Consider the following 24355-nt stretch of genomic DNA (forward strand, 5'->3'; position numbering starts at 1 on the left):
GTTTCAAAAGTTTAAAAAAAAATGGCCACGCCCACCCAGTCACATTAATCTCCCCCACCAAGCCACGCCCACAGAACCGGTAGTAACAAATTTTAGATTTCACCACTGCATAAATGTCGTTCCTTGGATTAGGGAGAGTTTTTAATTATTACAGATCCCTGTTAATAGATTTCAAAGGAAGAATTACAACCAAGTATATGGTATCAGTATTTATATATTTATGGAACAGCTTCAGAAAATTCATGTAGTCTTAAAAGTGCTAAGGTAATTATTCTTTGGCTACATTTGATTGATATCATATTAATGTTTGTAGAACAATGTGGAACAAAAAGAATTTGCTCTTGCACAATTACAGTAGCTTGCTTGCTTCTTTTAGTTATCTGATAAAGATCTTAACTCAAAAGATGTCTATGGAGATTCTCAGTCATCCAGGCCATGGGTGAAGACAGCAAAGTCACATTTTGGACAGAGAAGACCACTGGTTTGAAAGAGGGGTCAAAGAGGCCATCTATGTCAAAATTGAACAAATTCAACAGAGGGGGAGGGATACGACATTATCTATCTCCAATCTACAACAGTCCGAAAAAGTTCCAAGAAGGCTCCACACCCATTTGCACCACTCAGGTGATCTGATGACACAGATAAATCTCCAGGTGACCTTAACAACGTGCTAAAAGAATGCAAATGACCAGCTGTCTGCAAGTAGTATAAATCCCTCCATTCCCCACCATTCAGTCGGAGCTGAAAAAGCTTCTTGGATGAGAAGCTAAATGTCTTCAAAGAAAAACCAGAAAGTCCAGTTGCCTCTTGAAAAAGCACTTTTGGGTTAACTCAAAGATATTTTTTCTCACTTATTGTGAATTCAACCAGCTACACCCATGGGATTTTAGGAAAACTGCATCAAAAAGAATTGTCTGTCTGGAAGTGCCCAAGGTTGTAGCAGAAATACACATTTATTAACAATAACAACCCATAACTTGACTACCTGTAGAGCACCATTTCTGCTAAAAGATGAAACACACTGCATTAGTCTGCTGAGTTCTTCGGCAACTGCTTCAACAATCCTTGACAGAACTCTGGGTACAAGCTCCTTTGAGATAGTGAATACCTGCAGATTTCAAATGAAACACAATGTTAAATTCTGCATTTATTTTTCTCTCTCTGTATTTTCCTATAGTTGCTATCAGGACAACAGCTTTAAAAAGGTAGGCTTTGCACATACTTATATGCCTTCAATTGGTTTTTCTAAAGGCACTATTCTGCTGTGGATTTTAAAATTGGTTTCCCATGGACAAAATCAGGCACCATTATTTTCTCTCTTACTTATTTTCTCTATAAAAGGATAAAGCTGGCACAGAATTGAAAAATCAATTAAACATGCAGGAATGTGCAACAAAAAAGATTTGTCCCTCATTTATCTCTACTATATTCAACTATATTTAACTCTCAGAATTCCCATTGGCTGGGAAATGCTGGGAGTTGAAGTCCACATATCTTAAGGTTGCTGAGGTTGAGAAAAAATGTTCTAAAAGATAGCTGCAGTGTTGGTGAAGATGAAACAAGGCGTCATAACTACCAACTGAAGACCAATCGGTTACCTTTTATGTAACATTTTTAAATCTATTTTTTGGCACTGGAAAACAAAGGTCATTTATACTTTTTTGGCAATCATTGTGAATAAGTTGCATTAGTCTCACCTCAGCATGTACAGCAATTATGTGTACTAAAGCTTCCTTTAAATAGTTTCTGACACCTGTAAATAAAAAAGGACATAAATACATAAAAAGTTGTTCAATTTAGTTGTACCATGCTGTCTTCTTTTATTAAAATGCAAAATTAGTATCAACATACAGAAAGTGAAAGCTTCTTCCAACCACACAGCCACATTTATTTCCTTTTTGAAAACAAAATGGGGAAAGGCACATTTCCTTATTGCAAAGTTTACTAGTCTCGTCTGGCATTATTTTCCCTTCCTTCTTTAAAACACTTTGTGTATGTTTGTGTGTATGCATATTCAATAATAGAGAGCTTTGATTCTAATGACTTCATCATCACAATTATGAAATACACAACCACAAGGCAGCTACAAATGGTTGTGACTTTATTTTATGAGATTAATTTCTGCCAATAAAAGAGACACACAGATTTCAATAGGATGGAACTCTTGGTAGTATTTAAATAATTTGTGCAATTAAAATATCTATACTGAGAATGAATGGGAACATTATTTTAAAATATTTCCGTTTGAAATAACTAGAAACTTGCAGTGCAGTTAATTTTGGACTGCATTCAAAGAACGGTCCAATATATTATTTGAGACAATTCCTCTGTTTGACAGCTACTGCAAAGATCCCAAGTGCTGTTAACTCTAATATAACTCAACTTTTAAGAAAACCAGCATGTACAACACTGTTCTTTTAAATCAGTGATCAGGTCCTGCATGATCAACCTACTACAGCACAAGAACATTTAACTAAATGAAGCCCGGAATTCTTAAAATAATCTGCTACACCAAGTTACACCGAGAAATATATTATGTGTAAACATCTGTCCAAAGTGAATTGTTGTAGAAGGTAAACTGTACGTGACAATTTTCATTTGACTATTTATTATTAGTTGAAGCTCTATCATATTTGATAGGTATGAGAAATGGGACCGAGTTGCCGTTGGGAAAGACCAGCTAAAGCAGTTCAAGAAAAATAAAATCATCACATTCATTTATAGACATTTGCCTTGTCTCTGCACCTTCAAAAAAGATACACAGAGCTACACAGATACAGAAGTTACACCTATGCGTTTTAAACAGGAGTGCAAACTTCCAGTTTAAGGCCAGTGATATACAGAAATATTCTTACTAAACCTGAATGCATGCTTCTATGGATTCTATTTATTCATTATTTTGCCATTATTCTACAGGTCAGTGATGGTTTATAAAAAACCATAAACCTCTAAGACAGTCATAGACACCACATGATGTCATGGCATTCAAGAGAACTGTCCCCACCCACGTACCTCCTGACTCACTTAGTAAAAAAGGCAGAACTCTATCTTGGAAATTCCCCAGGGACGCACAGAATATGCTGTCTGGCATTAAGCAGACATGATTACCTCACTGAGCAACTGGATAAAAGGAAGGAATTATGAAGTCTAGCAGGATATGGCAATTGCTTTGCTTAGGGAGATTAAGAACCACGCCCCCCCCCTTCTTTTTCTAACAGCCATCTTGATATCCTTGGAAAACCACGGAGACAAGTTTACTGGTTAAAATAAATGTATTCATGAAATCGTAACAGCACGAGATAAATATCTGCTCATGGTCTTGTTTTTAAAAAGATATGCCACCAAAGTGTCCATCCACAGTTGCATGTGTAGCAAATGGTGAGGCCATTGAGAACTGTGACCAGAGAAAAGGAAAGTCAAATCACCCCAGTGGGTTGGGGATCTGGAGAAGGGACCATCTTGAAATAATTTCTGGAAACTGAAATCTCGGAATCAAACGTTCCCTTTGACCAGATGCTTTTAAGGAGGGATAAGGTGGCCACCTGGTCATCTAGGATTTAATCTCCCTTGAAGCGCTGCTCCATCACAAGAAGACAAAATGCCTCTTGGAGGCAAGAGCATTCAATCTCACACAAGCAGTGAAGCGGAATGGATCTGCCACAATCAGCTGCTTCATTTTGATGGAAAAGTGTTTGCTGCAATGCTTGTGCCAAGAGGCCATTTTTGTCTAGTACAGCAAAGTTAATGCAGTAGAAAAGGGATGGCACAATGAAAGTACTCGTATCAAATCACGGTCGCTAAAAAGGCTACTGAAAAGATATGCATGGCCCTGCAGGCTACTTTATAGGAACTGTGCTTAGGTCCTGGCAGGTTGCTGAATGGGTGGAGAGGAACATGACAGCAAAAGTCTGTCTTGAACATTTGAAGCCCAGGAACACATAAAAATGGTGACTAGTCAGTATTTGCCTAGAAAAAGGTCTCTTTCAAATAATGTGGTTTAAGCATAAATCTATTCATGCTGAAAACAGGAAAACAAATGAAATAAAAAGCAGAGTCCTGCATTTGGATATAAGTGTATATGAAACAGAAATATTTCTAAAAATAATAATAATAATCTTTCTATCTGGGCAGTTTTTTTCCATGCTGCCATTAGAAGAACTGGGAAGAGTCTCTTCGCAATGTTCTAAAACGTTCCACTGCGCTCTTTCTTAAGCCCTTTTCCTCCCCTCAAATCACATTTGGATGATAAAATCAGGGTGCATTCATGTCTTCAAAAATGTAATTTAAAAGTAAGCAAACTCTTCAAGTCTTGTCTAGTCAGGAACAAAGACCCCCTTTCCCCCTTTATAAGCAATTGCAAAAAAGAGTGTAAGATTAACAACTGAAAAATATGCAAGTGGACTACTGGCATAAAATGACTTATACTGTGCTGAACTCCCTCATGAACACAGACGATTTTAGCCAAAACTTTTAAATCAAATCTGAGGAATTAGGAATCTACGAACGGGATTAGTAAATATGCACCTTCCGAACCATACTGAAAGATTGAAGGGACTTTTGATGCTTATAGGAACCTAAGCAGCTAATATGTGGAGTACATGTGTCAGAGAGAGCAGAAATTAAAGCCATGTTTATTTCCACTGAAATCAAATTTACCTCTGTGAAATGCTCTACAATTGGATGCTGTTTCAATGGGAAGTGAAAGAGGAAGTCCTTTATCAAATCTAAGACAGCGCTGCTAATCTCATTTACATTGCCCTGTTCAACACCTTCTTCAAAGCTTTTTGATTATGAAAAACTCCAAATAAGTTTTTTAAAATATAATAAAATAGAGCAGTTATTTGTAATAACCAACATTTATCAGTTATCAGGCAGATTCATTTATAGAGTGCTTGATACATTTGTGCTTAAAGTCCTTGACTACAATATAAGAAGCAACTCCTTAAGGTAGTGATTTTAGTCTTTAAAGAATACTGTCAAAGTGACAAAAATTCATTAGCCTGCACAATCCAAACTAATCTGTATAGGAAATCTTGATTTATAATTTAAAATTTAAAACTTCAAACATGCGTTAGTTTGTATGAAGAAAATACGGCTTACTTAAAGCAGAGAAAAAAACAATTGCTGGAAGTAATGATCATCTGCATGTAAGAAGCTCGTTTCTTTCTCTTCAGTGTGAGTAATTTCCTGCTTTTATTGGAAACCTTCCACCACTAATCAAAGAAGGATCTGAAGATGTGATAGTTCAATTTTGCTTCGATATTGTTGTGAACTGTGTAGGCAAGTTCTGGAAAGTCTTCATAAGGACAACCCACCTATAATAACATTTCCTGTTTTTAACCCCTTAACTCAGCACGAGCTCTACCTGCCTGACAAAAATAAATTTCAGAAAGCGGGTTATTTATATCTTAGGGGTTTCCCCCCCTTTATACGTTAAAAATAAAATGGTTAGAAAGGCATACTATTTTCTATATAATTACATATCTAGAGGGCTGACTACTGGAATATCAGATGTAGTTTACAAATCAAATAAAAAAATCAAAATTAATTCAAATATTAATTTTTGCTTGAGAAAAATGTTAATGCTAACAATGAGACCAATTTTCTCAATTAAATTGCAAGCCCACTGTGGGACCAGTAATAGCTATAAAGAAGGAGCTTTCATCAGATGACTAAACTGTACTTGTTGGTACAGATAATCTCAATATAGTTGTAGGCAGTTCCTCAGTTATTCCAGACGTCTAAGAAAAAGTCTGAGAAATACAGAATAATTTTAATTTTTACTTTTGCTTTGCATAAATGTGATTTATTATTACTATACCAATTTCTTCAATATACCAAATAGTTTAAATATGATGTATGTCCATAAACCTATGATTGCCCTAATAATGGCCTGTTGTTGTCTTTGCGAGATGAAATGACAGCTATTTTGAAATGAAAAATGGACTTGAAGATATGTAGGATTTATGAATTTATTTAGTTTGTCACTCAAACTTTATGAATATTATCCTGGAGCTTTTAAGGAAAATGCAAAAGGGAATCCACTGATTTGAGAAAGGCTTACATGGACAAAAATACCTGGAATGCCACGGAGATAGCAGAAGCCCAATTATCTTAAAAATATATTCTAATTTTCCCATAAAATGCCAAATTATTTGACAAAAGTATAAACAGCATATTGAATAACCAATCATAAGTACCTGGATCATTTGCTAACTAATCTTCTCTCTCTGTATAATATTACCCTGTTTCCCCCCAAATAAGACATCCCCTGATAATAAGCCCAATCGGGCTTTTGAGCGCATGGCAATAAGGCCAAGGGCTTATTTCAGTGTTCAAAAAAATATAAGACAGGGTCTTATTTTTGGGGAAACACGGTATTTGCTTTATCCTTCAAACTAATCATAAACAAGATAGTCAGATGACTGTCTGCTTATTAAGTAACAGTTAAAGGAGTGCTAATCTTCATTTAATGAATGAGATCATAAAAACTAAAACCAAATATATACCCCCCCCCCCGATAAATAAATACTAGTCAGAGAGCCAATCAGGCCATTCAGTGCTTTCATCTTTCTCTACAGTGCAACGTAGTACAGTGCAACCTGTAATAAACCCCAAAACAACAGGGAAAAAATTGAACCACTTGATTAGAGTGGATCAGTGCTTCGATTTGTAATCATGGGATTTTTTTTAAATGATAGTCAAATTAGATGACAAAGATGTTTTTAAGCACTGTCCATACAGGTAGTCCTTGTTAAGTGACTGCAATTGGTTACAACAACTCAGTTGTTAAGCAAAATGGTCACTAAGTGAACATGTAATCTCATCAGATAAAGCTCTGCTGTACCTGTGCCTCATTTTCTCCTCTTTTTTGCCCACTTATAGGCCAGAGAGTTGCTTGAACAACACTGGTCTACAAATTTTGGGAAATTACCAACCTCCAAGATAAAATGTGTTAATTTTACATATTTTGATTTGATGAATTACAAAACAGGTGACAAAGGTGCTGGTTGGCTAAAGTTTTCAAGCTATTTCACAATAAAGATTTATACACAGGCGAGTGTATTTGCCTACAAGGGAGGGAGGTATCTAAATGATCATGAGAAGTTACCTCGTAACTTCTCCACAAAGTATGGTAGAACAATGAAAATGGTACCACATGGAAGTGTATATATTTATTTTCACTTTGAAAACAGCAAGGCAGATGACTATGAAAAACATGTGGAAAATATGCTTAGGTCCTATAAGGCACTTGGTGCAAACATGTCACTGAAAATTCACTTCTTACACTCACATTTAGACTATTCCCCTTTGAACTGTGGGCAACGAATGATGAGCATGGAGAGAGATTCCACCAGGATATCACAGGTATGGAGAAAAGATACCAAGGGAAATGGAGTCTGTCCATACTTGCTGATTACTGCTGGAATCTCCCCAGGAATGATCCTATTGCAGTTCACAAGAGAAAAGCCAAAAAGCGCAGTTTAGATACCAAATAAAGGTGGAACTTTGTTGTTTAATCTGATGCTAGAGCTTGTCAGTTTTTCATGCAAAAAGCATGAAAATGTTACATGAAACCCAATAAATAAATGGAAAGTTATGTTATTGATATCAATAAAAAGATACATTTATAATGATCGGTATAGCACCATTCTCATTGCTATATCACATTTTGCAGAAAAGTTATGGAGCATAATCACATATCCCCTCATAATTTTGAATTATTTTAATGCAATTTTGATCTGAAGCTGTATCTTGGAAACTGGAGCCAATTAATACTCAGGACTTAATTTTCCTTTGTTACTGTCCTCATGTTCAATTAATTTTACATAATTAATTGCATTGTCTTTATCTTCTTCTTTGTTTTCAATCTCTGCATCTTGTATCTCTGTCTTTAAATCCTTGTCAGACTGAACGTGTTCTATCTCAGTTATTAAGTCCTCAGATTTCGATTTTCCATGCAACAGTCTTCATTTCCCTTATTTCCGTTTTCAAAGTCGAATACATCATTATAATCATCTCTCTGTTTTCTTGCTCCATTTTACTCTTTCCAAATTAGTCTTATTCCAATTTTAAAAGTCACATTAAAGATCTCTTTTTCTTTTCTTTCTTCCCTCTAAAGTCAAGCTGTTTGCAAACAGAGAAATCCTCCCCCAAAGTTCTCACCACTATTATCTCAGAGTTCAGAATTTTCCAAAACAAAAGTTACAAGTTGCACTGTTCTTTTCCTCCTGAAGATGTCTCTCTACAATCCACAATTCTTATAGGTAATTTAACATGGTATCCATTTTGTTTCAGTTAACAATTTTACTAGTTTCTTTTCTTCTCTTTCACTTTAAAAATATCCACTCAATCTAGTCCAGTCCCAATTAAGCAATACTTTCTTCTCTCTCTCTTTTTCTTTATATTTGTTCAATTTATAAAAACACTTCTGTTACAGGGGCTTATTTCAGTTCTCTTTTGTTTATCTTAACCTTCAAAAAAGAGGGAAAAAGGATCTGCTTGTTTTCCAATCCTTTTTCCATATTTAGGGTTATTTCTTCTAATCTTTGATGTTCTCCAAATAATTTCCTTCCAAAAGTCAATTTTCTTTTCGGGTTTTTATCCCTTTAAATTCTGCTTCTGACCTCCTCTTTTTTCCCCATGCCCTTTAGCTGCCAATTTCTCGCTGGGGTTTTTCCAAATTTAAAAGCTTTTTAGTGCTGTTATTTCATCTGGGTTGGCTGTCACTCACCAAGCTTCAAAACTCCATTCCTTTCACCGCTCCTGCTCATTGTTTGGCCTGGTTGCCCGAGCTCCTGACAGCCGCAATGGCTGTCCCCCACTGCTGATTTAGAGAGAAATTCCTCTGATCTTCGAGGAACTTGCATGTTCCTCTCGATCTCCGAGGTGCCTCTCCTTCTTCCCCGTCCCTACAGGATGGTTCTGGTCCAAAGACCGCTCAACAGCGGTTTGTCAGTCCGGGTTTTCGCGGAGCTCATCGGAGCCCGCTAATTCCCCGACTGTCTCGCCGTGATGCATCCGGTGATCTCCAGAAAATGTTTCTTATTACCATTGATTACTGTCGTGTTTGTGAATGGGTACTTAGGCAATTGCTAAATGAGGAACAAAGTAATAAATGTGAGAATCTGCCATTTTATTTTAATTGTGAAATAATTTACTGTTTGCAATCAAGTAATAATAATATCCTCTATCTATTTTCTAGATTATATAAAATGCAGGAAAATATGCATACTTCTATGGAGGTCAATTAAAACTTATTCAAGAGTGGTGGTCAAAGATTATATTTTTTTGGAAAGAAAAGTTTTCAGTTTAGATGAGTACATTTGCAGCAAGTCCAAGAGAAATAAAAAATGAGTTAAATGCCAGGAACAATGGATAAATTTGTATCTGAATTGAGAGGCAGTTTTTAGCTGATATTAACCAATCTTGAAAAAAAGATTAGGATCGCATTTTGGCTGGAAGGCCATCAGGAAATCCCAGAAACGAAGGCTAGACTAGGAAGTTAAAAACACCCAGAAAAAGATAATGGCAAATCATTTCCATATTGTTGCAGGAAAATCAACATGGACATGTTAATGTAGCCATGATGAGCTGAGGCCATCCTGTAGGAGTTTTTAACTTTATCTTACTGTTTTAAACACAAAATATTTTATTCGTGTTGTCTCTTGGACATTATTATGAGTGTTCCTGGTCATTCATAAATTCCTCCATTCCTCTTACAGAACTATCACCCAAATGAATTCATCAGCTCGAATATTAAAAAAGCAACATAAAATATTTTCTGTATTTTTTTTGGTATAAGCTAACTATAGCTAAAAATTAACATACTTATCTAATAATCTTATAAATGAAGTAGAGAATTGGAAAACAGAAGAATTTTTTACCTGTTAACAGTGATTTGAACATTTTGAAGAACATTTTGAATAATTTCAATGCAAAGCTCTAATCTCAGCCAAATAATAACATTTTGAAGTGCTTCTTGCCATAAACTTTGCATTAGGAATGTACTGTAATACTGTACACACAGCCAAATCATCCTGTTGTGCTTTGCTTCGGAAACAAACATTGCATACCCGACCTGTACACAACCTGTTTTGCCTTATCCTATCAAAGTTAAAATAGTCTTGCTTTAGGTGTAACATGGGAAAGCAGAGTTCTGGTTTGCCTTCTAAAAGAAAGTATTCTACTTTTTAAAACTAAAGATCCATAAAGTGAAAAGAGATATAATATGGGGACACCTTATGTGATAGAACTAATTTTCTCCTGAATTCCATTATGCATACATTGAGCCAGCTTGTGTATACAAATTCAAATCTCCAATGTGAGCAACTACAGCCTAGAAATTATAACAAGACATATCAATATATTCACTGTGAAAATAAAAATCCTGAAATTTGGGAAGAGTACAGGCTAGGTATCAAAACCATGGTTGGAACCTGGGACCTGAAGGAAGATTTAAACTCAAGTTTATTTAAAAATTAGTAGAAAATACTATGCAACATACAAGCTAGCTCCACAGAGTCCCCCACTTACGGCTGATTGCTTAGTGACTGTTTGAAGTTACAAGGACCTTACAAAAGTTCCAAAGTTCCAATGGTTGCATGCCTTCCCACCCCACTCCATGGTCATGTGACTACATTTTGGCAACTGATCTGCATTTATGCCATTTGTAATGTCGCATGCACATGACTGTGATTTTCATTGTTTTTGTTGAATGGTGGCATTTACTTTTGGTTTTCAGTAAAAATGTGCCATAGCAGAAAAAGGGTTCACTTAACAATGGCAGCTTAATGACCATGGTGATTTGCTTAATGATTATTGCAAAAAAGGTTGTAAAATCAGGTGGGTTACATGATGACTTGCTTTATAACCATCACAAGTTATGATTGTAATGGGTCAGCTCTATTATAATCATAAGTCAAGGACTACCAATTTTTAGGATTCCTGATCATGCAAGATGTCTACTCATATCCAGATTAAGTCTGCAAATGTCCCTCAGAACTACCACTCAAAACAGAAAAGTCACTCCATTAGCCGACTGGCCCATTATTTTTATCATAGCCTGGAGAAGTTGAGCATCTACATGGAATGTGATCTAATTTTGCTGTTTTTAAACAGCTGGAAGTTGGGAGATTCTTGCTAATTTACTTTAAATCATCAGGAAATCTATTGATCTCAGGTTCCTTAGTTCATTTCTGCCTCCTTCTATCTTAAATAACTTTCTACACTTAAGAGTTGCAGAACTGACTGAAGCAGTTTATGTGTGCAGAAACAGTTACATGTCTATTTCACTCAGCCAACAGTAGTATTGTGAATCCTTGTATGTAAAAATGAATCAGCACAGGATTCTTATAATATGAGTCAGTCCAGACACTGAGCTATGAACCCTGAACCAGTCCAGACATTAAGCTATGAGGTCTCAAGTAAGGAGTACTGTAATAAAAATGCATATATACAAACTGTACATAAACCTGTACAGAGATTTCAGGGATGCAGAATATTTGAAACTGTTAAACCATATTTACCCATATTATTTATTCCAAAAATTCTACTAATACTTACCTGTCGGAGGAAGACAATCTTTCCAATCAAAGTAACCAGCATAAATTCCAGGTTCCAATGAACCTACTATGGGATCAGCCTTTAGCTCAATGTATATTTCAAATAGCCGTTGATCTAATTCTTTTAATGAATCCATACTAACCTAAAATAGAGACATAACCGTGACATTAATAATATTACCACAAAGAATTTACATGTCACATCTTTTAAACTTGCAAGTGTACTAGTTAGGTTAATTGCATTTTTTTGGTAATCAATATAAAACATATTGACTGTATATAAACCAAAGTTACTTGTTACAAAATATTGGACAATTTTCCCAAACTCTCACCTGGTTCAATGAGAAAAAGGCAATTATATTATATTAATATACAGGAAAAGCAAGTAACACGACAAAGATTTCGTCTGTTTCTTTATTGTTACTGTTGTTTTGGATTTGTGATTCCCATCTACAAAATGATACCCAAGAAAAACTGTTTTTTAAACTTTCCACAGGGAAGAGATAAAATAATGTTTTCCAATGTAAGACTACTCAGCAGACCATAAAACAAGGTGCATGGTGCAGCAATTGGTATTTCATAGCCTTACACTGCTTGAATTTGATTGACTAAAGTGACATAAAGCATTTGAAATAATGCTCTACGTGTATTTTATTAGTATGATTTGAACCATATGACACTGGAAAAACGTTTATGGCTGTCATTCCTTCAAAGTTGGCAAGGTAGGTAGAACAGGAATTGTAAAGATTCTAGAAATGGTATTTGATTATTATAGGATATAATAAAAGGAATCTTGAAAGCTTCTCAAAGTTTCTGTTTTTCCCATCTAATGCCAAACAAAATTAATTCAAATTTTTCTTGCTTTCTTCTTTCTCAAAACTAATTTTTTAGTCACTCCCTTAACACTCACTCATTCCTTCCTCACTGGCAAAGTCAGGTTCACTTTCCTTCACAATGGGAAACATTAAATTCCAGTTTGACAGGTGGAGGCATCCAATAAAGGAAATGTTCATGAGCTGATCTATTCTTAAACAAAATGGTGTAGCTTTTTTCAATGAATCAAAATATTAAAGCAGCAGCAGCATTAATTCAACTCTGAAAGTACAGTGGTATCTTGGTACTTGGTGTTCTGGGAGTTGCAATAGGTATTAGAAAGGATGAGTCCCAAACAAATTTTGGGAAGAACTTTCTGTCTGACCCTGTTCCTATTTCAGTGACTTTCCCAGCAAGCCTGACTTCCTGTTCACCCTCTGTGGCCACCCCCCTCCTTTTGTAGCGACTTTCCCAGTATGGCTGACATCCTGTCCATTCCCCACAACCATCCCCCTCTTCCTATAGCAGGACTTCAAATACTAAACAAAGGCTGATTACTGGGACATCATCCTCATATCAAAATGTGTCAAGAATGACAGGTTTTGAAATAATCCTGTATCAAGGTATCACTGTAAACATTTCTCAGATTTGTGAGAAAGCCTGAAAAAAAATGTGGCTGCCTAGTGAACAGATGCTGTGTTTGATTGAGTTCTTTTTTCCAAATCATTTTTGAAGCATTCACAGCCCTGACACTGATATACAGTGGATAAAATAGGGCTATGCAGGCAGTACTGCAGGCTACTTCTGCTGACCGCCGGCTGCCTGCAGTTCGAGTCTAACTGGCTCAAGGTTGACTCAGCTTTCCATCTTTCTGAACTCAGTAAAATGAGCACCCAGATAGTTGGAGGCAATATGCTGACTCTGTAAACCGCTTAGAGAGGGCTGTAAAGTACTGTGAAGCGGTATATAAGTCTAAGTGCTATTGCTATTCAAAGACAAAAAATGTCGTAATACAGTCTTGCTTGAGGTTCTGTGTACTGCAGACTTTATACGCAGGCTAGGTTAAACGTCAGATTTAAATGTGATTAGTGTGGAGGATACCAAACTGTGAATATATTGTACTTCATAATTGTTGATTTTCCATTCTTAACAAATGTATTTTGAAAATAGGTGGATGATAAATTTCAGCAGTTGGGATCAATTTATTTCTTGATTCATTTTACAATGTGTAAATCCTGCTTTTCTATGAAAATACATAAATCACAAATGTATAATTAAAGTTTTAAAAAGTCATTACAGGTAGTCCTCAACTTACAACCATTTGTTCAAAGTTACAGCGGCACTGAAAAAAAGTGACTTATGACTAGTCCTGGCATCTCCATAATCATGTTCAAATTTCATTTGCCTGGCAATCAGCATGTATTTGCTACGGTTTCAGTGTCTCAGAGTCATGTGACTGCCATCTGCAACCTTTCCAGCTAGCTTCTGATAACAAAATCAATGAAGGATGTCAGATTCGCTTAACAACTGTGTGATTCACTTAACAACAATGGCAAAAAAGATTGTAAAATCAGGCGTGACTCATTTAACAACTGCCTTGCTTAGCAACAGAAATTTTGGTCTCAACTCTGGTCATAAATTGAGGACAACCTATACAACAATTTTAAAAATGAGAATGTTCTAAAATGGCTTCATTTTTTGTAAGTTTTTCTAATCTTATGAATTTACTTCATCTGAATATCTGTAGTCAGAATCCTCTAATCCATTTGTTTTAGGGTAGAGTCGGGCGACTGAGTCGAACTGAGCGTTTATTGGCCAGATGCCCTTCCTGACGCCTACGTGGAGTTCACAGCAGATATTTTTTCTTTGTGCCGATAGAGAAACATCTGCTGCTGCCTAGGATTGAACTCTCAACATTCTGAGTGGGAGGTGAGCGTCTTCACCTCTAGGCCATCATGCTGCTCATCTGCAGTCAGAAAATACTTACTTGAATAATTTTTTCCACTCCTTGGAAACCATGCTTCTCAAAGTGTTCAGCTAGATTAAGGAATGTGTGACGTTCCAAATAGCAGCAATTACTGAGGACAATTAAAAGCCTTCGTTCCTAAATCAAAAAAGGATCCAATGAAGGGAAGTTCTTTAAGAAGAAAATGCACATACAAAAGAGTTTGCCCTAATGGTACAAGAAAAGGTAAATGCTAACCAGTTAGAAGTTTAAATAGTTCTTAAATAGGGCCTTTAACATCTTTATTAATTTTATTATATGTCCAAAAAACCAGAACCTTTGACACATGAAATATTCACAACAGAGTATACAACATAACTGAATTTATGTAAAAAACTATTCTTCCAAAAGGCATCAGTTACTTAAGGTGCATCATTCTTCTTATACAGAAACTTAACAGGAATCATTTATCAAATGTGTTTTGAGATTTGAAACATCACATTTGAATGCACACCTGCTTACCGATCAAAAAAAGAAAACAGTGAGCAATGCAATCTGGACATCTTCCAGTCAGTACTTCATAACATCTTTTTAAGGAAGTGATAGCTTCCTAATGTTTCCTGTTTCCAGTTAAGAGTGGGTTGCTGTTGTTTTTTTATTTTGGAATCCCCCCCCCTCACTTCCTTGCGTACCTCTTCTAGCTCAAAAATATACTTGGCTCTTTTTGTACGCACTGCATACTTTATATATTCCCACAGATTTTCAGCAACATTCAATATTTTGAAAGCCATTTAAAAACAATCATCTTTCTTTCCTATAAATACTTCATGATTAATTTTAAAGTATGCTTTGGATTATTGTCTGACTGAAATAGCTAACCTTTCAACTTCGGTTTCTTCATCGAGTACTGAATATTATCATATACAAGTTGATGTTTACAGTCTATTCCTCTTTCCAGCCTCACAAATATTTCTTGTGTTCCTGGACACTGAAAAACTCCAAAAGACAGGACTATTCTAATGCTATTCTACTGAAGTCTTTTCTTCAAATGCTTCACATTCCCTTCCACCCTCAAATTTTTGCGTGGCTGTGGCCATGGTTGAACAATTCAATTTTTGTTTCATTAGTCCAAAGAACTATATTCCTAAATGTTTCAGGCTTCTGAGGGGGAAGGCATAGTTTAGATAATTTATTTTGTGATGGTTTCAGAGAAAAGGTTAGATCATGGTTGTATATGTAATGTTTTACTATGGACCTAGAGATAATTACTCTAGTGTCAGCTAAACATTTCAGCAGATTGTTTCCAGTGATTCATGGCTTCTGTTTTGCAGATCTGACTAGTTGTGTGACAGTTTTAGCAGAGATTTTTCTTGGTATTCCTAGATTTTCCATTGCAGAAGGCATTTTGATTTTTTGCAGCTTTTTCCTATTTTTAAGTGTGATTTTCAAATACGTTGCTTAGAAAAAGCAAAGTAGACAGAAGAACAGCCACAATTGGAGAGGGAAAGAAGGTAGCAGTATTTGTTCACCTGGCAAAGTATCTTTTATCTTGCTAGCTAATCTTAATGAATCAATTATTTTTTTATTTATTTTTTTATTTATTTTTTATTTTATTTTATTTATCTTCTATCAACTTTTGAAAATAGCAGAACTAATTAACTGCAAATGGGACCAAATTTCTGCATCTGCCGAAATTTATTTTTTTCCATACAACAAATGATAGGCTATAAATAGTCAATATGGATTCAAATGTGCAGGAAGATGTCATTTAACTTTCTACCACGAAGAAGTTGTATTAGCTTCTCTTCATTTAGGGATTGATGAAACAGACAACCTAAGCAGAGATGCCTAAACTTTTGTGTACAACTGTGTATGCAAATAAATCAACTGATCTGGAGTTATGAGCCAATTTAAGTGTTTGTGCAAGCTTTTAACTAAAGCAGACATCTAAATTCTTGGCTAGCCAACCACAAATTTCTATTATATTACAGTTTGCAAAACATGCTCTGCTAGTAATATTTCCATATTGTAAAGAAATAAAATTAGAACAATATACAATAGAACATACTTCTAAATGAATTATAACATATTGCTGAGATCATTTTTCTTAATTTTGGGTTTAATGAACAGCAATAATACTTACTACAGATAAACTGAAATCTTCATGGATGCTTCCAAATAAATCTGAAGATGAGATGTCACCTGGAAGACTAAGGGATTTTGCAAGTAGTCAGTGATTAACCCATCTTGATATTAGGATAAACCTGCCTTATAAATTCCTAATAACCCTAAATGAGTTTAACTGACATGGATTCTTTAAAAAAAACAACAATTAAAAATATAGATGGAAGCTCTTATCTTCCATGCTGAAAGATTTTAATTTTTTTAAAAAAGAGGCCTGAAGTTAATGTAGGGTCATTTTTCTTTTGCACAGAACCCGTATCAAAGAACATGAATTCACTAGAGTTGGGCAGCGAATTTAAATATATAGTTATATAATAAAAATAGAAATTACAGTTTATGATTTGTAAAGCCTTATTTAAAGAATTCATTTTCCAAATTTTTAGAAACAAGAACCATAAGCTAACAACATAGACTGTTTGCATCATACTATACTAAACATGTTTTGGTCAGTTTGATTCAATGTGAAAGTTGTTAAATTATTTAGCTGTGTCAAATAAATGACACAAATTGTTTGTAGAATCTCTAAAATTAGTGATATATGAATAAAGTGTTTCTAATAATCATTTCAAGGTAAAATGTGACTGAAAAGTTTGCCAGATTCTAGAATTAATTATTGTCAAAAAACTCATCACCAAATTATTTCACTTACTGGGTAGTATCTATATCACTGTCAGGCTTCGTACTAAGTTGCTCCAGGCAATCAATGAATACCTGCAAAAGAAATAAAATCAATATATCTGATACCATTATTTATTACAAGTAGTGCTAACCAAGATAAGGAATTTAAGTAGTATTTTCCAACCTTTTTATCTCTACAGAGTATTTTCTATTTCATTCAAACAGTTTAATTTTAGCTGAACTTTATTTTCTTATATTTGTTTTTAATTCAACCTCTTATTCTTGGTAAACTGAATAAAATAAACAGTTATGGCTTTAAAGATTTTGTCAATCCACAAGCAAAATGGAGATTTTATTGTCACTACACCTCGAAACAATGTGATGATTTTCATTGCTTTCCTATACAAATGTGTATGTATGTGTCCCAAAAGAAATGGGAATATATGATGGAAACATGTATTCCCTAATTTATTTTTTCTTTCTAAGGCAAATTATATAATATTCTTCACCTATATTTAAATGGATTTCATCTAACCCTGCCCTCAAACCAGAAACAGGCATGAGAAATAGAAAAATGGCAGTTCATAATTAGCAGGAAATGTCATATCACTTCCTCTTTCTTATCCCTCCCCCCCAATATTTCTTTTGTATATCTCTAAATCTCAAATACAAATGTTAGCCTTCACAATTTCTGTAAATACAGAATTTGCTTCTCTCTACTTTGGTTTTTTTGCCTTAAAAAATGAAAAAAAAAAAAAAACGCTGAACAGAAATATGCAGTATTTTGGATTTGAAGACAGAGAGATGCTTTGGTGTACGAGGGGTTCCTCGTGTAGCAGCTGTCTGCAGCTCCTTAAAACATCTGCTTCTTTCCTTGGAATTGCAGAAAGGTGCAGAGACATGCTATGAGGAAATTTTTTGGCTATGGATTTTAAGTACTGCATAGATCTAAGGTTCAGGTTTCCACAAACCGAATGATTTTTTAAAGAACACTACAACTATTAATTGATAAGGTACTTGTAATCAGCCTTATGTGTAGCCCGCATCTGCATAACTAAACTAATTTCTCCTTCCATTCTCATCCATCTTCCCCCCCTATGCTGATTTAAATCCTACATTAGTCTAGCCACTCTGCATCTGATACAGTGAGCAGTAGCTAATTAAATCTTATGCCTTTTAAGAAAACATTTTTAGTTGGGAAAGGTGCTACCACTCTCCGTTCTTTTTTGCTGACTCATCCATGTACTCTGCTTGGTAAAAAACAGAATTACTTTGCTATTGTTTTCTTTTGTCTAGGCATGCCAAGATCAGCTAGATGCTGTTTACATAGCGAACAAAAAAATAAATCATCACCTTGGATCTGTTCTCAGCTGTCTAGCAACTTCATGCATTTTTTTAAAAAAACCCAAATGCTCTTAGCTATCTTTCCTTGTTTTAGTAGTCGGTTCTAGATAACTGTATTGTTCTCTATAGCTCTAGATAACTGTATTGTTATCTACAGTTCTAGATAACTGTATTGTTATCTACAGCTAAAAGTTTCATTCAGGTCCCACAGTCTATGGAAAAAGTACAGAAACAGCAGAGTGCATGTTGAGAAAGAGCTGAGAAAAATTTGATTTGGAGCTTCTTTTAAATGAAAGGGGAGGGTCGATATTTTGAGTTACCGCAAAATAACTGCTCAGTATTTATTAATACTAAAGTTGAGTACCAGTGGCACAAGAAACAGATTATATTTATACAGAGTAACTTCTTAAGCACATGTAATTGACCAAACCTATTACCATAGCAATAGCAATAGAAATAACACTTAGATTTATATACCGCTTCACAGTGCTTTACAGCCCTCTTTAAGTGGTTTACAGAGTCAGCATATTGCCCCCAACAATCTGGGTCCTCATTTTACCCACCTCGGAAGGATGGAAGACCCTGTTAATTTAGATCCTTCTCTTAAGCCATACATTACCTGCATGATATTAATGCTCAGATGGCACACATCTTCCTGTATTTTTGTCTGCTGAAAAACCTAAAGTAAAACAATTATTGGAACAACTGAGTGAAATGGCTTCACATGAAAAAGTCAAGCATTTCCTGTGCATTTGTCTCGGTCTTAACTAACAAACTGTAGCTACACAATGCACTCTCTAAATAGGGACTAAAAAAAGCAATAACCAGAAGCTAGATTTAATTTCTTACGACATCTGTGTATTCTGCTACACAGATCCAGAAGGAGTCTGATCTTATGAATACTTTACAAGGTATTGATTATTGAATGCCAAGTGCACAGAACTGCAGATAATCAGTAAATATATGCATGTTAATTCTCTTCCACAATAAGTCAACTAAGGATGCCAAAAACTAGTTTTCTCTTCAAGTTGTAGTAAAAGGGAACATATGTGAATCTTAGTGCTTTGATTGTATACTGTAATTACTACTGTGGCTTGATCTATTTTCTGCAAATTACCTAGATTTTGTTTAGTGATTTCTCATTTTGAAATAGTCTTGGAATCAAATACTGATTTTGAAGAACAAGTTATCAGCTTTATAATTCTAATTTGCAAAAAAGGTAAATGTTTACTAAATGTTTAATTATTTGACACAATATGAGTAGACTGCACCAAGTTTCACCTGCAAAGTATACCTTTAAATTCTGCTTTATATTATTTATATTAAATGGAACAAAAGAGATGTCTTAAACATTACTTACGCTAGTCTCCCCAGGTTTACAGTCCAAAACTCCTTTAAGTGACTGGATAGAATGTATAACACACTGTTCAAACTGTGATGGCTAAAAGGAGAAAGAGGAAACTGTAGATTACTTATAAAATCAATTACTTAAAATTTTAAAATATATTCTACAAATTCAATGAGAACACACACTTTTCTATTCCTTTTAACAATTATGTGATTTAGATTTAAAATTATGGTTAACCATGAGAAAAAAAACAGCCTGTAAAGGTGAATGAGGATTTGACTCAGTGGTGAAATCCTAATTTTTTTTACTACCGGTTCTGTGGGCATGGTGTGGCGGGTGTGGTGTGGCTTAGTGGGTGTGGCAGGGGAAGGATACTGCAAAATCTCCATTCCCACCCTACTCTGGGGTCAGCCAGAGGTGGTATTTGCCGGTTCTCTGAACTACTCAAAATTTCTGCTACCAGTTCTCCAGAACCTGTCAGCAGCTGCTGGATTTCACCCCTAATTTGACTCCAGATTTTCAGTATGATATTCTAGCTCTTCACTCTGTGAAGCCCCCCAGTTCTTTCAGATGTGGTTCCTCTGAGGCTAAAGCTTCTAGTACTGCCATTAGTTTGGTCTTCTTAAATAGATGGAACTTGATTTTTTTTTTGTATTCAATTTCCAGACATACTAACCCAAATTTAACATCACACCATATAATACCAATATTTGAAAAACAAATGGTAATTTACCCACCAAACTGGTTAAGCTTTCATTATCAACAATCCAATCTTCCTTCTCAGCCAATTTTTTCACATCTGTAAAAAAGCAATAATGTCAAAACTGTTATCTTCAGCATAGCATAAAACTACACTACAAACTGAAATGATTTGTCATTTAGGAATGTTGTCAATGTTATATTAAAAAATAATGGCAACAGCTTTTATACATTAAGTTTACTGCAAGCAAAGCAAGAAAACTCAACCAGTATTAGAAAGATTGTGCATTAATTGTTATATGTTAGTTATGTTCACCACTGAGTTATATATAAAAAGGCAGAATAAAAATGAAATAATAATAATATACCTTGTTCATTATACTTGAAAATGTTTTAAGAGGCAAAACAATTATTGAAATGAACGATTTCCATATTCTACATACTCTTTAATCAAAAACTATAGAACAAAACTATCAGTAAGGTAAATTCAGAGGTACAGATAGCTCTTGCTTACTGACTATTCATCCAGTGACTTTTCAGTTACAATGGTGCCAAATGAGAATTAAAACCAGTCCTCAAACTTGGGAGCAGTTGCAGTGTCCCCACAGTAATATGATCCCGATTCACGTGCCTGGCAAAAGATATGCCATTATAAGAGTTGCAGTGTCCAAGAATCACCATTTCAACTATCATAGTTGGCTTCCGACAAGCAAAGTCAACAGGGAAGTTGGCAGGAAGTTGCAAGCTGCAGTCACATGACACTGCACTTAATAACCGTAGTGATTCACTTAAGAACTGCAACTGGAACTGACATTGTAAGCTGGGCAGTCACACAATGTTTCATTGTACAACTCACTTTACATTTCGTAATGGAGAGGATGGTCCTAAATGCAATCAGTAAGCAAGGACGATCTGTATATGAAAATAAAATCACAGGTGAGAATTAAAAAACAAAACAAAAGAATAAGAGCTCATCACTGATAAGAAATTTTCAAAAAAACCAATAACTACCTTCAGCTGTATGTTGCAATGTAATCATTATACAACGGACTCTCAGGTCAAAAATGAGATCCTGGATGATTTGAAGCATATCGTTTGGTATTTCAAGTGCAGTAAGAGATTCATAGCTAAGTCTGGAAAGTCAAAGAAAAGAAAGTAATTTATAATGAACCCACTTGTTTATTACGTATGTGATTCTGATGCCAAAATATCCTCAGACGGGATGTGTAATATGTGTGTGAATAGGAAAAAAAAATTATCTTAGTACTTCCTCCAGTGGAGCCCTTTCTTTCAGCAATGTCATATGCCTAGGAAAAGTCCCAATGATATTTCATACAATTGTAACTCAAAAAAATAGGATACAAGTAAAAGCACAGCAGTAGCATTAAGTGAAATCTAGGTCTGAAAATGGCCACTTTCTTTATGACACAGCTCTCCCCATGTATAGATAAAGAGTATAGTATCATTATCTTGTCAGCAGGCTAAGATGGTGCCAGTAATTTCACCCTCACACTCTGGAGATATTCATACCTTTTCCTCCTATGAGTGCATATTATGATTTAGTTTCAAGTAGTTTAGTAGTGAAAACCCTAATGTTTTGAGTGCACAAACTTTTGTTTTCTGCCATAGCTGCATGACAGGACTAAAAGCCAACTTTTGCTGAGAGCAGGATGGACTGTACTTTCGAGTAGTTCCCAAGTTCTCATAATGTTTATCATATTTTTGGATTGGCCACCTTTATCATATAGTCTTGAGTAGATGTTGACAGGCTGCAATTCTTAAACTCTGTCTTTTAGTACTTCCTTGTCTCAAGTGTGAGGAATAATAGAGGAATTTTGGGAGGAAATGCTGGAATACTTGACGGTACGGGAATTTAAAGTTGACAGTAGTCAATGTATAGTCTGAACTCAACAAAGAATATTTTAACAAAAATAAATTAATACTAAGTAAGATTACATGGCAATAAAAGCTAATGGAAAAAGGAATTTTAGATGCATTAAAAGTATAGTAATTCCAATGAGAAATTTAAAGCAAGCAGAAGCAGTCAACAGAATGCACTAAAATGTTATGGAAATATGAAAAGAACATATAATTGGGGGGGGGGAGAAGTACATACATACAGACTATAATTTGAATGGTAGGAATCTTATGTTCAAATAAAAGGAAGAAAGAAAAAGAAATAGCATATCAGCTACAAAGCAAATATGGAAATCGGGTAATAGATAACATTGAAAAGGCAGAACTACTCAACTCCAATTTTGGCTTATTTTTTGAGGATGAGCCTTGTGAAGAGCTGCATGAAGAACTGATCTTGATAGAAACATAGCTGGGGAATACCATTTGATTTGGGATGAGTGTTGTCCTTAGGAAATATAAATTGAGCCCTGCAGTACTTAGGAAATATGTGAATAATCTGAATAATAATCATCATTTAGTGACCGTTTGACGTTACAACCGCACTGAAAAAAGTGACTTATGACCATTTTTCACACTTATGACCATTGCAGCATCCCCATGGTCACGTGATTTACATTCAGATGCTTGACAACTGGTTCACATTTATGACTGTTGCAGTGTCCCGGGGTCATATAATGATCTCTTGTGACCTTCTGACAACAAAATCAATGGGGGAAGCCAGATTCACTTAGCAACAGCAGTGATTCACTTAACAAATGTGGCAAGGAAAATTGTAAAATTCACTTAACAAATTTCTCACTTAGCAACATAAATTCTGGGCTCAATTGTGGTGGTAAGTCAAGGACTACCTGTACTGGATGATTGGTACCAAAGGCATCTGCAGAATTTGATAGTTTTGTTAGAATAATAAAATGAGCATCATGATATTATGACACAAACTCAACTTCTTTGGAACATGCAAAATCGCAGCAGATGTGACAGAATTTGAGTCATGAGATTCATTTTGTCTGTGTCCTCCTTACTTCCTGCATCTATAACTCTGACTGGCATTTACCTGCAAAACAGAGAAGGAGGAGAACCTGGAAGCCAAAATAAGACAATGTGATATGGAATCACGGGAAGATGCTAGGGCACATCATCAAGTGATTAATCTATATAAATTCATAAAAACAATGCAGCCAGGTCTGATTTGTCTCTATTTTAATTTCTTAAAATACAGATTTTAATACAAATTTTAGTAGACTGTGGGAATTAAGTGGTAAAACATATTCTGATTAGCAAATTAGTTAACTATGGACTCACAGATGGTTTGAAAGCTATACTCAAGGGACATTGTCAATACTTCATCAAACTGCTATGAGGTAGAATAGAATAACAGAGTTTGAAGGGACCTTGGAAGTCTTCTAATCCAACCCCCTGCTTAGGTAGGAAGCCCTACACCACCAGGTAATAATGAGCCAGTACTCTTCAATATTTCATTCATGACTTGAATGTAATTATGGAGGTAAATGCTTATTTGCAAACTTGTTGGCCTAGCTAATATTCCTGAACAGGAACAGGAACATTCCTGAACAGGGATTCCTAAGGATGTTGACTTTTCAGGATGATAATGAGCACATTTGAGGGGAGTTAAAATTTTGGAAATGTTTGAGGGTCACTCTGAGAAGCGACTTGCACTCTATTTGGAGAAACCAACTTATCCAAGCAAAGCCTAGAATATCTTTTGTTGTATCAGTGTAACCCTTATGACTAGATCACTATCAGAACTTCCTCTTGCTCTGCCTAAACAATATAGTTCCATATATTATATAATGGTCAGCTCCAACTTGGAGTACTGCATTTAGTTCTCAGCACTACATGAATGAAAGATTCAGAGGAACCGTAACAGATGCATTTGATCAGTGGTTTGAAAATTAAATCACA

At 35.2% G+C, this 24355-nt stretch overlaps 1 protein-coding gene across 2 annotated transcripts in view; it reads right to left on the reverse strand.

The window, feature by feature from the left end:
* Positions 1-24355, reverse strand: part of EXOC2 (exocyst complex component 2) — an 87487-nt gene that overhangs the window by 6355 nt on the left and 56777 nt on the right. For both annotated transcript variants that reach the window (XM_070942544.1, XM_070942545.1), the window contains exons 16-25: positions 21527-21648; positions 20554-20615; positions 19829-19909; positions 19088-19147; positions 17156-17217; positions 16466-16532; positions 14365-14481; positions 11566-11707; positions 1698-1753; positions 986-1108 (exon numbers count right to left, since the gene is read on the reverse strand). In XM_070942544.1, coding sequence (XP_070798645.1) covers positions 986-1108; positions 1698-1753; positions 11566-11707; positions 14365-14481; positions 16466-16532; positions 17156-17217; positions 19088-19147; positions 19829-19909; positions 20554-20615; positions 21527-21648 — 892 coding nt within the window. The remainder of the gene's footprint in view (positions 1-985; positions 1109-1697; positions 1754-11565; positions 11708-14364; positions 14482-16465; positions 16533-17155; positions 17218-19087; positions 19148-19828; positions 19910-20553; positions 20616-21526; positions 21649-24355) is intronic.

Source organism: Pituophis catenifer, unplaced genomic scaffold, assembly GCF_029215685.1.
Source record: "Pituophis catenifer annectens isolate HBS135680 unplaced genomic scaffold, rPitCat1.0.hap2 SCAF_3, whole genome shotgun sequence".
In the NCBI taxonomy this organism is placed as follows: domain Eukaryota; kingdom Metazoa; phylum Chordata; class Lepidosauria; order Squamata; family Colubridae; genus Pituophis; species Pituophis catenifer.